General features: G+C 37.4%; 1 protein-coding gene and 1 pseudogene across 1 annotated transcript; one reads left to right on the forward strand and one right to left on the reverse strand.

The window, feature by feature from the left end:
* Positions 1–502: 502 nt before the first annotated feature.
* On the forward strand, positions 503–5,453 carry mkks (MKKS centrosomal shuttling protein). Its single transcript, XM_051651957.1, has 4 exons — positions 503–1,490; positions 1,930–2,111; positions 2,801–2,911; positions 3,113–5,453. The coding sequence occupies exons 1-4, from the start codon at positions 506–508 to the stop codon at positions 3,524–3,526; spliced, it is 1,692 nt and encodes a 563-aa protein (XP_051507917.1). The 5' UTR covers positions 503–505; the 3' UTR covers positions 3,527–5,453.
* A 1,292-nt stretch (positions 5,454–6,745) lies between these two features.
* LOC127414176 (3-oxo-5-alpha-steroid 4-dehydrogenase 2-like) lies at positions 6,746–9,996 on the reverse strand (annotated as a pseudogene).
* Positions 9,997–12,412: the final 2,416 nt, after the last annotated feature.

The raw sequence follows: 12,412 nt of genomic DNA on the forward strand, positions 1-12,412 counted from the left end.
CGTACTTTTTTTAGTTAGTTATTAAACTTTCAATTATTGTTTTAGTTTTTAATTATTATTATTATTTTTATTTATTTTTTTAGAACTGGCACGTTTTGGATAACACATGAGATCATGTGTAAAACGTAAACACCGACTCACTGGACTGGACAGGTTTTAAGGCATTTCTTTTTCTTTCGTCGTTTTTTAGAAGGCGTGTCAAAAAACAACGTAAAAACAATGTACAATCAACGTAATGTCTCGTAGCACCTGCGTTCTGTTCTATGCGTTGCGTCTTGCTTATTTTTAGCATAAGAACGCGTTCGGTCTATACGTCCCCGTAGTTGTTATGTAAAGACACTAAGTAATTTCAAGAGAATGTTAAAATTGAATTAACAAATATCAATCCACATTAATTATTCGATCTATCTATATTTCTGGTTACTGGAGAGACTGAAAGACGCGTTGTTTAAAGTAACAGACCTGCGAATAACCTCTGTTAAATATTAACGAATGAAACCACAGTATGTCTCGCATTTGCAAAAAGAAGCCTGCTGTATGCACAGATGATCCAATTTCCAACAGTGACATCTCCCTAAAACTTGCACTGTTAAGAGACATATTCAGTACTGGCTACGGACCTACTGGCAGACTGAAACAAATCCACAACAATGTTGGTGGCCACGTGTTGACAACTTCAACCTCCAGAGTGTTGCTCAAAGGGGTTGATATGTCTGCGCCACTTCTTAAACTTATCTCAACTGCTGTTCAACATCATACTTCACGTTACAGTGACTGTGGGCTCTTTATGGGGATTTTCACGCTCCGACTTATCGAACACACCCAGAAATATGGCCTCAGGACTGTTGCAGCAGCCAAAGTATACAAACACCTTTTGGAAGAATGCAACAGGTATCTTAAAGGAGACAGCTGTGGTTGTAAAGTCCAAGTGGACTTCAGCAGTTCTGATTCACTTGTTGTACTGGCCCGCAGCATGCTCACAAGCAAACCAGCCTGCATGTTGAACAGTCGAGAGACGCAGCATATCAGTTCACTGATCGCACAGGCCTTCCTGTATTCCATCCCATGCAACTCTACTGGTGTAACCTGTTTTGGCAGGACAGTCACTATTGCCATTGAGGGCCAATCAGTGAGCAACTCTGCTGTTTTCCCAGGACTGCTGGTGGATGTGCCTGAGATGCTTCAGCCTGCAGACCTTAAGAAACTGGGGCCTGGTCCTTTCAAGGTTGTGCTTTTTAGCACATCCCTTGCAGGTGATATCTCTGAAGTTGGTAATGTAACTTTGGAGATCCATAGGGGGGTGGACCCAGAGCTTGGTGTCCTACAGCAGCTCATGAAGCTTGGGGAACAAATAGTTAGGGATAACGTGAACTTATTTGTATGTCAGAAAGTAGTGCACCCAGTCCTTCAGCATTATTTGAGGGAACATGGGGTGGTCGTGATAGAGAGACTTGGACTCGCCTTGATGGAGCCATTTATCCAGATAACAGGTAAACTGAGTTAATGTGATAGTTCAGCCAAAAGTCGTCATTTACGTACCCTACAGGTTGTTCAAAACCTGTAAGACTTTTCTCTCGAATGTGGAACACAAAAGGAGATGTCAGGCAATGTGTTAGCTTCGGTCACCATTCACTTTTAATTGCATCTTTCTTCCATACAATGAAAGTGCATGGTGACTTAGGCTGTCAGTCCCTAACATCTTGCTTAACATCTCTCTTTGTGTTCCACTGTTGACAGAATTTTCATTTTTGAGTGAACTATTCCTTGAATCATTTTTATTTGCAATCATACCTTTTCTTGTCCTTGGTTCATTTAATAGCATTAGCAATAGAATATACAGTAACATCACTGTACAATGCAATAGTATTGGAAAGAAATGGCACTCCACACTCATAACACAGTCATTTTAACAATTGTTTTATGTTTCAGGTGCTCAGGCTATTGCCTCCCTGTGCTCTCCAGTACTGACTGAAGCTTATGGGCTGGTCAGGGGGTTCTGTTTCCAGTCATGTGGATCCAAAGAGCTGCTCCAGATCCTTTCTTCTACAAATGCGGCATTTAGCACCATGGCACTCTGCCACAGAAATGAAACTATGCTGGATGAACTCAAGGTTCGTTTACTACTGTTATTAGGTTGATTTTGATTGGCTGACTGTGCAGTCATTCTGTGGTCAAATGTTTTCTTGTAATGACCACATAAATGGATAATGGACCATTGTCCCAGGCAACCAATTTCCGACACACAGTAGCTGTGCTAGTTTCATGTCTGTTTCTTGCCACATAACATTTTTTTTTTTTTTTTTTTTTTTAAATCAAATCAATATTTCATGTCTGTTTATTTGGTAAGTAGGCATGTAATAAGAGGTATGTACAGTCAGCCAGTTATTATTGCAAAAAAAAAAAAAAAAAAGCCCTGATCACCCTACCAGGGTACATTTTATGACAATGCCCGACTGACTGTACATTATCCCTGACTCATGTAGAGAGCTTGATGTGCTGCAAAATTACACCACACTTTATTGGTCGGTTTTGTTTCCATTGTTAATAATCCCTGTTTATCATTTTTGGTGTTGTGATGCATTCTCACCACTCTGAAAGACTAATTTCTATTAGTTCTCCGAGCTTTTTATTTGTTTAACTTGTTTTATTATTTTTTTCCAGCTTTTCACTTTTCAGTTTACTTTTTCCAATTACTTTTTCCACATTTATTGGACTCCTTTCATTCAAATTTATTGCATTTATTCCCCTACTTCACTCCTCATTTCTCATATCATGAACACTTTTTCCATTTGTTGGACAGATGACATGCCAGAGAGCAGAACATGTGTTGCGACTGACTCTAAGGGAGCCCTACGCCCTACTTGGAGGAGGCTGCACTGAGACACTTCTGGCCACCCACATTACACACATGGTATTCTATTCCACCATAGTTACACATCACATTGAGTTTCATGTGTACTATATTGATTACAAAGTTTCACTTGAACTTGAAAGTTTCACTAGTCACAATTTAATGAAATGGTTTATGCATTAGATGTCCCTTATATCCTCAGAAGTTTTGAATGTAAAAATGATTGTAGTTCTCTTACATTTCAATAAATATACTCCACAGAATCAGTCCACAGCTACTGAAACAGCTGCAGTTCTGGGCGTCTCTCACACTGAGTTCCTCATGGCAGTCAAGTTATTCTGCAGTTCTCTGCACGATGTGGCTCTTTCCTTAGAACATGATGGACAGGACTGTCTCTTTGACCTGACATTTGCCCACCGCTGGGTCAAAGATATCAACTCCCAGACCGGTGCTGGGCAAACCTGTGGCTGTGGTCTAGTGAAGGACAGATCGGATCTGGAGAAGATCCCTCTAAATACAGCTTACCATACTTTCTCTCCTGTTTCCACTGACAACGCTGACACTCAGCCCAGAATATTAGATTCATTCTCTGCCAAGCTCAGTGCTTTGAATGTAGCAGTTGAGATGGCTAATCTTGTTCTAGATATTAAATACATGATCAGGGATGTAAATTAAGTTTTGCTTTCAATGAACATCTGAACTGGTTATCCATAGATTGTAGGTTCAAACACTGCACAGTGCGACCTAATCATCGACATGGTGCCCTAGAGCAAGGTACTTATCCCCAGGCTGTTCCAGGGGTAGTGTTCTTATAATAAGTGAACTGAAAAAGGATATACCGTAAGGGTACTGTTTTGGGGGGAAAAAATCTGTTAAATGACTTTGTAGGAGTATCTAGGAAAGGGGTCGGCAGCTGGCACGCGGAGGGGTAATCAATGGCACGCCTGCAACGGCGAGAGAGGAGTAGACTATTTTATATTTATGAAATTCCGCACCTGCATTCCAGTTTGCATCTTGATGTAATTCTTCCTCATGATCACGCAGCGTGTTTTCATCAGCTAAATGGGAGGTTAAACAAAAAGTTAAAATGTGACAAGACTGCAGTATACCCAACAGACTCATGCAGCGCGTGCAAGCCATTAACGCTCCACGTTCGGTTAATCGCGCAAGTTAAAATGCGTCTGCGTTAATTTGGTCAGGCTGCGCAGATGACAGCCTACATTCCGTGTTTTATTTGTTTCTTTTTGCTTTCAGAAAATCACGTGATGTAATAAGGAAAACACCACTATTAATCCTTGAGATTTCCAACCCAGCATACAGGTACACCCTCCTTAAGCCATGGTCACACTCAAAATTACATTAAAGGATTAAAAGAGAAAATTAAAATATCTATTAAAAATATAAATTATACTTGGATATGAAGTTTTAGGATTTTGCAGGTGCGATTCACCGAAAAGGGCTAAATAGTTGAGTCTCGTCACATTTTAACTTTTTGTTTTGCCTCCCATTCAGCTGATAAAAACACGCTGCGTGATCATGAGGAAGAATTACATCAAGATGTAGATTGGAATGCAGGAGCGAAAAACCTCATAAATAAAATAGCCTACTCCTCTCTCTCCTCTCTCGCTATTGCTTACGTACTAGTGATTACCCCTCTGCGTGATTTTGAAAAATATACATACATAATCTAAGAAATATTTAAGATTCCACACAATTTCGTGATCAGTAATCAAATAAGCAAATTTGTGACATTAACTGTGTTAACTCATTTTGTACAAAAGGACAGGTTTTCTTTCATTAAAGCACTTTCACAAGATGCTCTGTGAAAATTCATATGCAGGATCATGATTATATCATAATCATCTGGTTTTGCACAGAATTTTCACTCAAACTGTTATGCTGATAATATAATTTGTAATGAAAAATAAACGATTAAATTAGAAAAAATGCTAAATAGAAACATTTTGGGGTGGACGTCGGCACAGCCATTAACCAGGAAAATAAAAATGGCACTCCATGTCAAAAAGGTTGCCGATCCCTGATCTAGAAAACCATTTTTATGTGTTTTTTGTAGCTGTAGTTCTCAGGGATCAACATTAGATGTAGTCTGAGAGAGACCCTGTGCACATGGTCAAAAATGCTCCTTTGAGCTTGTTATGGTGCAATGCCAGTGGGGTAGAGTTAAAATCGTTAGCTTTAATGAGGACACCAAAAGCATTTTGACAGTCTGTTACGATTACTTTGGCAAATGGGCTAAAGTAACCATGAAATGTCATTCTCATCCCATTTTATGTCAGTATTGTGACATAATTCTGAGTGAAACATGATATTCAATAAGGAAAAATGTAGGGCAGAATGGGAATTGATTGGAAACTTTATTGGCTTTTGTGATAGCAAAAAGGAAATAGTTTCAGTGAAAGAGCAAGATATTACATTTTGATGAAAGATTACAAAGGACATTTTCTTCTTTGCAATAGCATGCACTGATGAATAATGCACAGTAAGACCAGGAACGTTATTAAAAGAATTCAATAGGGTCAATTTTTATTTCATGTTGACCTTAAAAATGCACATTAAAAGCTTTCAATCAACATTACATACAGACTTTGTGCTAAATACTTGACACGAGATCCTAAAGACAGTGATAACAGATAACTGTTTCCGAAAAGCTGGCTATAGAACTCAACGCGTTTTGAACAAATTGATGTCTAAGAACCCCAGACTTTAGACTGTCAATAAATGAAAAGAATGCACAGCCAAGTATTGAACTGGATACTTTTCAATGTTTTTGGGAAAATGGCCAAATGCTTTTCCACAACATACTACCCTGTTACATCTGTCTGTCTGTCTGTCTGTCTGTCTGTCTGGATGTCTGTCTATACACATCAATATGCAACAAGTAAAAAAAGGCCTCTAAATTGATTATAAGGTGTAGATAGGGGAAAAAACATTTACAAAAATTGAATAAAATAACAATACTAAAATTAACAGTCTAAATCAATGAACCACATTTCAGACATGTATTTGATGCAATAAGAACCTCTGTATCATCATCTTAAAATGGGCCAGGTAGACAAATCAGGATCAGATTATAGTGATATTATACTCTTCCTACCTGTCTTCTAATTACTTTATGACAAAGATAATCTCATTAAAACCCAATATTGTTATTCAGATGGGCTTTTGCAAATTATATTAGGTGATAATTTGCTTTTGGAAAGCTCTTCATAGCCACAGATAATTTTGTGCCCAACATTTTTGAAATTAGTATCTTTGAAGATAGACGATTGACAGTATTTTAAAACAACATTTTATTTCACGTCTATTCATTGCATTTTCTCTTATCTTTAAAAAACTACTAAATTACTAAAATATACTAACAATTGCACTAACATATTATTGTAGTACTGTACAGTTTTGCTGTGAACCAGGAAAGTATCAAAATTAATAGAGTGCAATAAAGTAGCCTGTTATATGTTTTTAAAGGGATAGTTCACCGAAAAATTAACATTCTGTCATCATTTACTCATGTTCTTCTAAACATGTATGACTGACTTTCCGTGGAGAACTAAAGGAGATGTTGGGCAGAATGTAAGGGACTGACAGCCTTTTTTTTTTTACATACAAGGAAAGTAAATGGTGACTGAGACTTATAATTCTGCCTAACGTCTCCTTTTTTGTCCATGGAAGTCAAAAACTTTCACTCTTGTAACAGTTTCAAATCATACTAATAGTAGTATCTCTTTTGTGCCAATGATTCCTGCATACTGTAAGAAATCAGATAAAGGAAACAAACCAGAAGTACAGGTGACTAGGGCTTGAATTGAGAAGATTAATTCTTAGTTGGAATCTGTCAGAATGTAGGGTTAAACCTAATTTTTCTGCAGTGGCTCGTCAGAATATGAAGGGTATGAGAGATCTTCTTGATCTGGGGAAATCTTTGAACCTCTCGTTATAGAACCTGGAACACATTATAGAAGACAAATGTCTTTCTCCAAGACTCATTTCAGTGTGTGTTACAGCATTGTACTGTCAAAACTCACTCACTGCACAAACTAAATACCTGGTTCAAAACTTTGCACAAATCTGCAGTTTGACAGCCATATAAAAGAAAAAAAAATTTGAATCATTGGTTTTATTGGATTTAGTAAAGTACTTTTTACCTGTGATGATGATAAGCTCTCGGGCCTATGAAGCAAATGGTGAAAAAATCAAAAGCACATGTGGGTAAAGACCAGGTAGCAACAGTGTATCCCAGCCACTCTACAATTTCCCCAAATACATTTGCTCCAGACACATGCTCAAACAAGCCACCTGCATTTAAAACAAACATGCAAATCAGTCCAGGGTTTATTCAGTGAAGCTAATTGCAGTTTTCTTACACAGACTGAGATGTGCAGATTAAAGTTATAGTTCACCCATAAATTAAAAACGTGTCATTTTTTATCACCCTCGTGTTGTTCCAAAGCCATAGGTCTTTCTTTTTTCCATGAAATACAAAAGGAGATCATCAGTAATCATTCACTTTCATTGTGTAAAAAAAAGATGCAACGAAAGTGAATGGTGACTGAGACCTCTCCTTTTGTGTTCCACAGAAGAAAGTTATACTGGTTTGGACAAACAGAAAGTGATTAAATTATGACAGAATTTTCATTTTGGTTGAACTATGCCTTTAAGAGGCTCACATCAAAACGATCCTTAATAACTCTTGGGATTTTGTAGGAGATTTCCCCAGGTTTTCTCAAGTTACAAAGTATGTGGTCACTGAGAATATTGATCCCCATTCCAGTGAAAAATAGGATCAAACCTAGAAAATATACGGGAAAACAAAATCTAAAAAAAAAAAAAAAACATTCTCCAAATGCTACGCTACAGTGCTCTAAAACTTTGCTATTAACATTACAATTCGTTATTATAATGTATTACACGGCTCTCTGGAATACTTGATTCTGATTGATCAATCACAGCATTCTGCAGTAAAATATTTTGGCATAATGACCGTTAAACAATATAATTGACCGTTTTCCCAGGCAACCTGTATCCTATATAGCTGTGCAACTAGTTCACTAGTTTAATGCTTAATGTCACTCCACAGTCTTTTTTTTTTTTTTCAAGAAGAGTATTCAAACACAAATTAATATTTCATGTCCATGCATTTATTTATTTGACAAATAGTCATGCAAGCAGGATAATGAACAGTCAGCCAGTCATTATCACAAAAAAAGCCTTCAGGATGAAACAAGTTCTAATAACCCTTTCTGGGTTTATTTTGCGATAATGACCAGTGGACTGTAAGTTCACCCTTACATAATAAATTAAACACAATTTGTTAATTCAGTAATTGAGTTTTACCAGATAATAAGCAACCATCAGAGATCCACGTGTTTTGATACGTAGCACAATTCAGCAAATAGTGTGCCTGCAGGAAGCCATTAATAGAGCAAAACACCATCCCAGACAGCATAATGTTGAATGGATATGGTCATCCTTTGGTCAACGGAGAGTAGATGCAGCTCCTGGAAACCAGGATGTTACAAAAACATATCATATTTTGTATGATCTTAATTGTCACATAGTAAATATGAAGCTTACCGTTATTACCGTAAAACGAAGTATATGGAGGATAGGTTGCGGCATCTTTACTTGCGGTGTCTAATAACATGTATTAGATTCATGCAGAGCTCTACTAGAACCTGCTCTCAGATTTAGCCTGCATGCAGACCATTACACTTCATTTGTGATTGTAAGGGTTTTGTGGCTCAACACCTGCTCACAAACCGGTTGTGCTTTGTACAGATCACGCCACTGCCGAACTATTCATGCACTCACCAGGTTTTGGCCCTCTCATAATTACAGATCAGATCTGCTCGAATTTGAACAAATCTCTGTTGTCGCATTTTCTGCAGCTTTGACTTATGGTCAACACAGCATGAAAATCAATAAAATAAGGAATCTGGAACATTCCAACCAGTACATTGTCTATTATCTTTGGATTAAGTAGATTGATTTAGATTGGTTTTTCACACACGTTAAGCTCAATCGACAGCATTTGTGGCATAATATTGATTTCCACAAATATTATATAGACTCGTCCCTCTTTTTCGTTAAAATGAGCAAAAATCGAGGTAACAGTGAGACAACTACAATGGAAGTGAATGGGGCAAATTTGTATAAGGGTTTAAAGGCAGAAATGTGAAACTATTAATTTTATTAAAGCACTAACATTAATTCTTCTGTAAATACTTGTATATTATTTGAGATGTAAAGTTATTTAAACCGTCATTTTGACAGCCATTTTAGGGTTTGCGACGTTATGTCATTGCAACAAAGTTGTAAAATTGTATATAACTTTATCACACTAAAATCATGTTAACATACACATCGCTTACATCTTGTGGCTATACTTTTGAAACAGTGAGTATTTTAATGTTTCACGATTGGCCCCATTCACTTCCGTTGTAGAGCCTACTGTAACCCAGATTTTTGCTTTTTTTGACAGAAAAGGAAGGACGAGTCAAAATTGATTTTTGTGGTAATCAACATTATGCCACTAATGCTGTCGATCGACCTTAATTTTATTGAACCCGGAATATTCCTTAAAAGGAATTTTGTCTTCATTTGCTTTGAGTAAACTAGAAAGTTTTGTGCAGTTGTGTTTTTTTAAATCAGCTAAACAAGTGAAGATTAGCATTAGGAATGTACTCCAACATGTCAAATTCAAGTACAGAGTTGCAATGTAGGGGGTTCCATATATGCAGACATATGTTCTGTTCATCTATTCTTTTAAAGTTCTCATTAGTATGTGCAACTGTAAACTGTGAATTCTTTTTTAGCACCACCAATGTTCTCCTGCATTTTAATGCCAAGTACCTTTGAAAGTAGTGCAGGCAGAAGGTCCAGAGCATCAGGTGTTTCCTGATGCTATGGTACCCATCGGTGCTCAGCAGCAAAAGCAGGGGCATCACCAGAGTAGGAAGCTGCTGGAGGAACCAGGCGAGCCTTGCGGGCACCATCACTGGGCTGGTAGAGGTTTCCACGCAGTGGCCATATGCAGCATGAGACTTCATGAGACAAATAAAGTGTATAACCCCACCCAGGATCATATCCAAACTCAGGCCCTGCACTAGGAGCTCCTGACCCTTCATGAAGCTCGGCTATCTGTCCAATTCCAGACCTGGCTTGAGTCTACTGCCGGATCTCCCCTCTTAACCCCTCACCAGAGTTCTGCTAACACGGTGTCTCAAAGCAGCTCCTCCCCAAAAATCAGAGGGAAAGCTGAGTCTTAACCATGCTGCAGCATGCACCCTGCTATAATGTGAGAATGTCTTTCTGAAAGAGATTTCCATTTTGACATTGACAGTGAATTGGCCATATTTTCTTTTCAAGTAATGAACTGGTGATGAGTTGTGAGCAATGTTTAAGTCAGTTTTTTATATGGTCTAAAACACAAGCAGGACTATATTCTTGGCATCTCGGTGAAATTTTGTAAACGTATTTCACTAAAAAGAGCTTTTCCACTAATGCACTGCTAGGGCAGCCTGATCTCGTTAGTATTCATATGTATTTGTACGCATTGTCGGAAACGTTACTCCAAAAAACATAATCCACTTCAAATGACTAATTACTTCTCTAAAATTGTAATGAGATTAATGGTTACGTCATGTGAAAAGTAATCACATTACTAATTAATTACTCTGCTTCAAAGTTCATATTAACATAATTCATATTTTAAATGTATTCTACAGAAATAATATAATTTTTCAAATATGTTGAACCCAAGTAATGTACTTAAAATGTACTTCATTGAAAGTCAGTAACTGTAATTTGATTACAAGAATGTAGAAATTAATGTGTTACAATACTGTTAGACTTTAAAAGTCATTTGATTATAGTAACTAATTACTTTGTAATCAGATTACACCCAACATTGTATGTATGTAACTTTTACATGAATATAAATAGAAATAGCATTTTAGCTTAGCGTAAAGCTGACAATTTACTCAAGGTTTATTTCTATTTCTTGTGCTCCAAACTTCTCTGTCTGCTCGTATGAATGTAACACATCATAAGAAAGTGTTTCACCGCTGTTCAAATGCACTTTGGATCGCATCATTTATATGTATACATTTTTCCATCTGAAAGGACTTAATAACTGTATTCTAAATACCAATGATTTAAATTGTAACTGTAGTGGAATACAGTTACTTATATTTTGAATTTTAAATGCATATTCCCGTTACTTGTATTTCGTTACTCCCCACGTAATTGGGTACGTAATTCCTACTCGTTTACCTGGGGAAGAGATGGCAGCAGGATGAACCATGGGAAGAAGGCGGTGGAGGCAGTGTGATGCTCTGTGCAATGTTCTGCTGGGAAACCTTGGGTCTTGGCATTCATGTGGATGTTACTTTGACACGTACCACCTACCTAAAGATTGTTGCAGACCATGTACACCCCTTCACGGCAATGGTATTCCCTGATGGCAGTGGCCTCTTTCGGCAGGATAATGCACCCTGCCACGCTGCAAAAATTGTTCAGGAATGGTTTGAGGAACATGACAAAGAGTTCAAAGTGTTGACTTGGCTTCCAAATTCCCCAGTTTTCAATCCGATTGAGCATCTATGGGATGTACTGGACCAACAAGTCCAATCCATGGAGGCCCCACCTCGCAACTTACAGGACTTAAAGAATCTGTCTTAGTGCCAGATACCAGGTGGTTTTAATGTTGTGGCTGATCGGTGTACATTTATCAAAAGAAATAAGCAGAGAATCAAGTTCTTTTGCAAGGATAGCACAAAGTTAAAATGTAAAATCAAATGTAAAATATATGCATTTTAATGTGAAGACTGCATTAGATGGGCAAGGCAGAGCACAGGAGGAGGACTTCATATTATGTGTTTTATTCATTTAAGTCTTTGTCACTATACTGTGCAAATGGGACAGTACTGCCTCATGTTTTAATATTAGGCTGCTGCCATGTTAAATTAAAAGGATTCAAAATGAAAAGGACCCAAAAATGAAAATCCTCTTTTCATATACTCACCCTCATGCCATCCCAGATGTGTATGACCTTCTCTCTTCAGCAGAAAACAAACAACGTTTTTTGAAAAATATCTCAGCTCTGTAGTTCCATACAATGCAAGTGAATGGTGATCAGACTTTTGTAGCTCCAAAAATCACATTAAGGAAACATAAAAGTAATCCATATGACTCCAATGTTTAAATATATATCTTCAGAAGCAATAGAAGGTGTGGGTGAGAAACAGAACAATATTTAAGCCCCTTTTAACTCTAAATCTCCACTTTAACTTTCAGATGTGAATGTGAAATTAAATAGGCACCACATGCGACTTTCAGATGTATAAGTGAAAGTGGAGATTTAGGGTTAAAAATTGACTTAAATTTGTATCTGTTTCGCAACCACACCTATTATATCGCTTCTGAAGACATGGATTAAACTTCTGGAGTCTTATGGATTACTTCTGTTTCCTTTGTGATTTTTGGAGGTACAAATGTCTGATCACCATTCACTTCCATTGTAAGGACCAACAGAGCTGAGAT

This window comes from Myxocyprinus asiaticus, chromosome 23 (genome assembly GCF_019703515.2).
Source record: "Myxocyprinus asiaticus isolate MX2 ecotype Aquarium Trade chromosome 23, UBuf_Myxa_2, whole genome shotgun sequence".
Classification (NCBI taxonomy): Eukaryota; Metazoa; Chordata; class Actinopteri; order Cypriniformes; family Catostomidae; genus Myxocyprinus; species Myxocyprinus asiaticus.

Coding starts and splice junctions, on each gene's coding strand:
- mkks (XM_051651957.1), top strand. CDS start 506: ATGTCTCGCATTTGCAAAAAGAAGCCTGCTGTATGCACAGATGATCCA. Junction 1,491..1,929: donor GCCATTTATCCAGATAACAG/GTAAACTGAGTT, acceptor TTTATGTTTCAG/GTGCTCAGGCTATTGCCTCC. Junction 2,912..3,112: donor CCACCCACATTACACACATG/GTATTCTATTCC, acceptor TATACTCCACAG/AATCAGTCCACAGCTACTGA.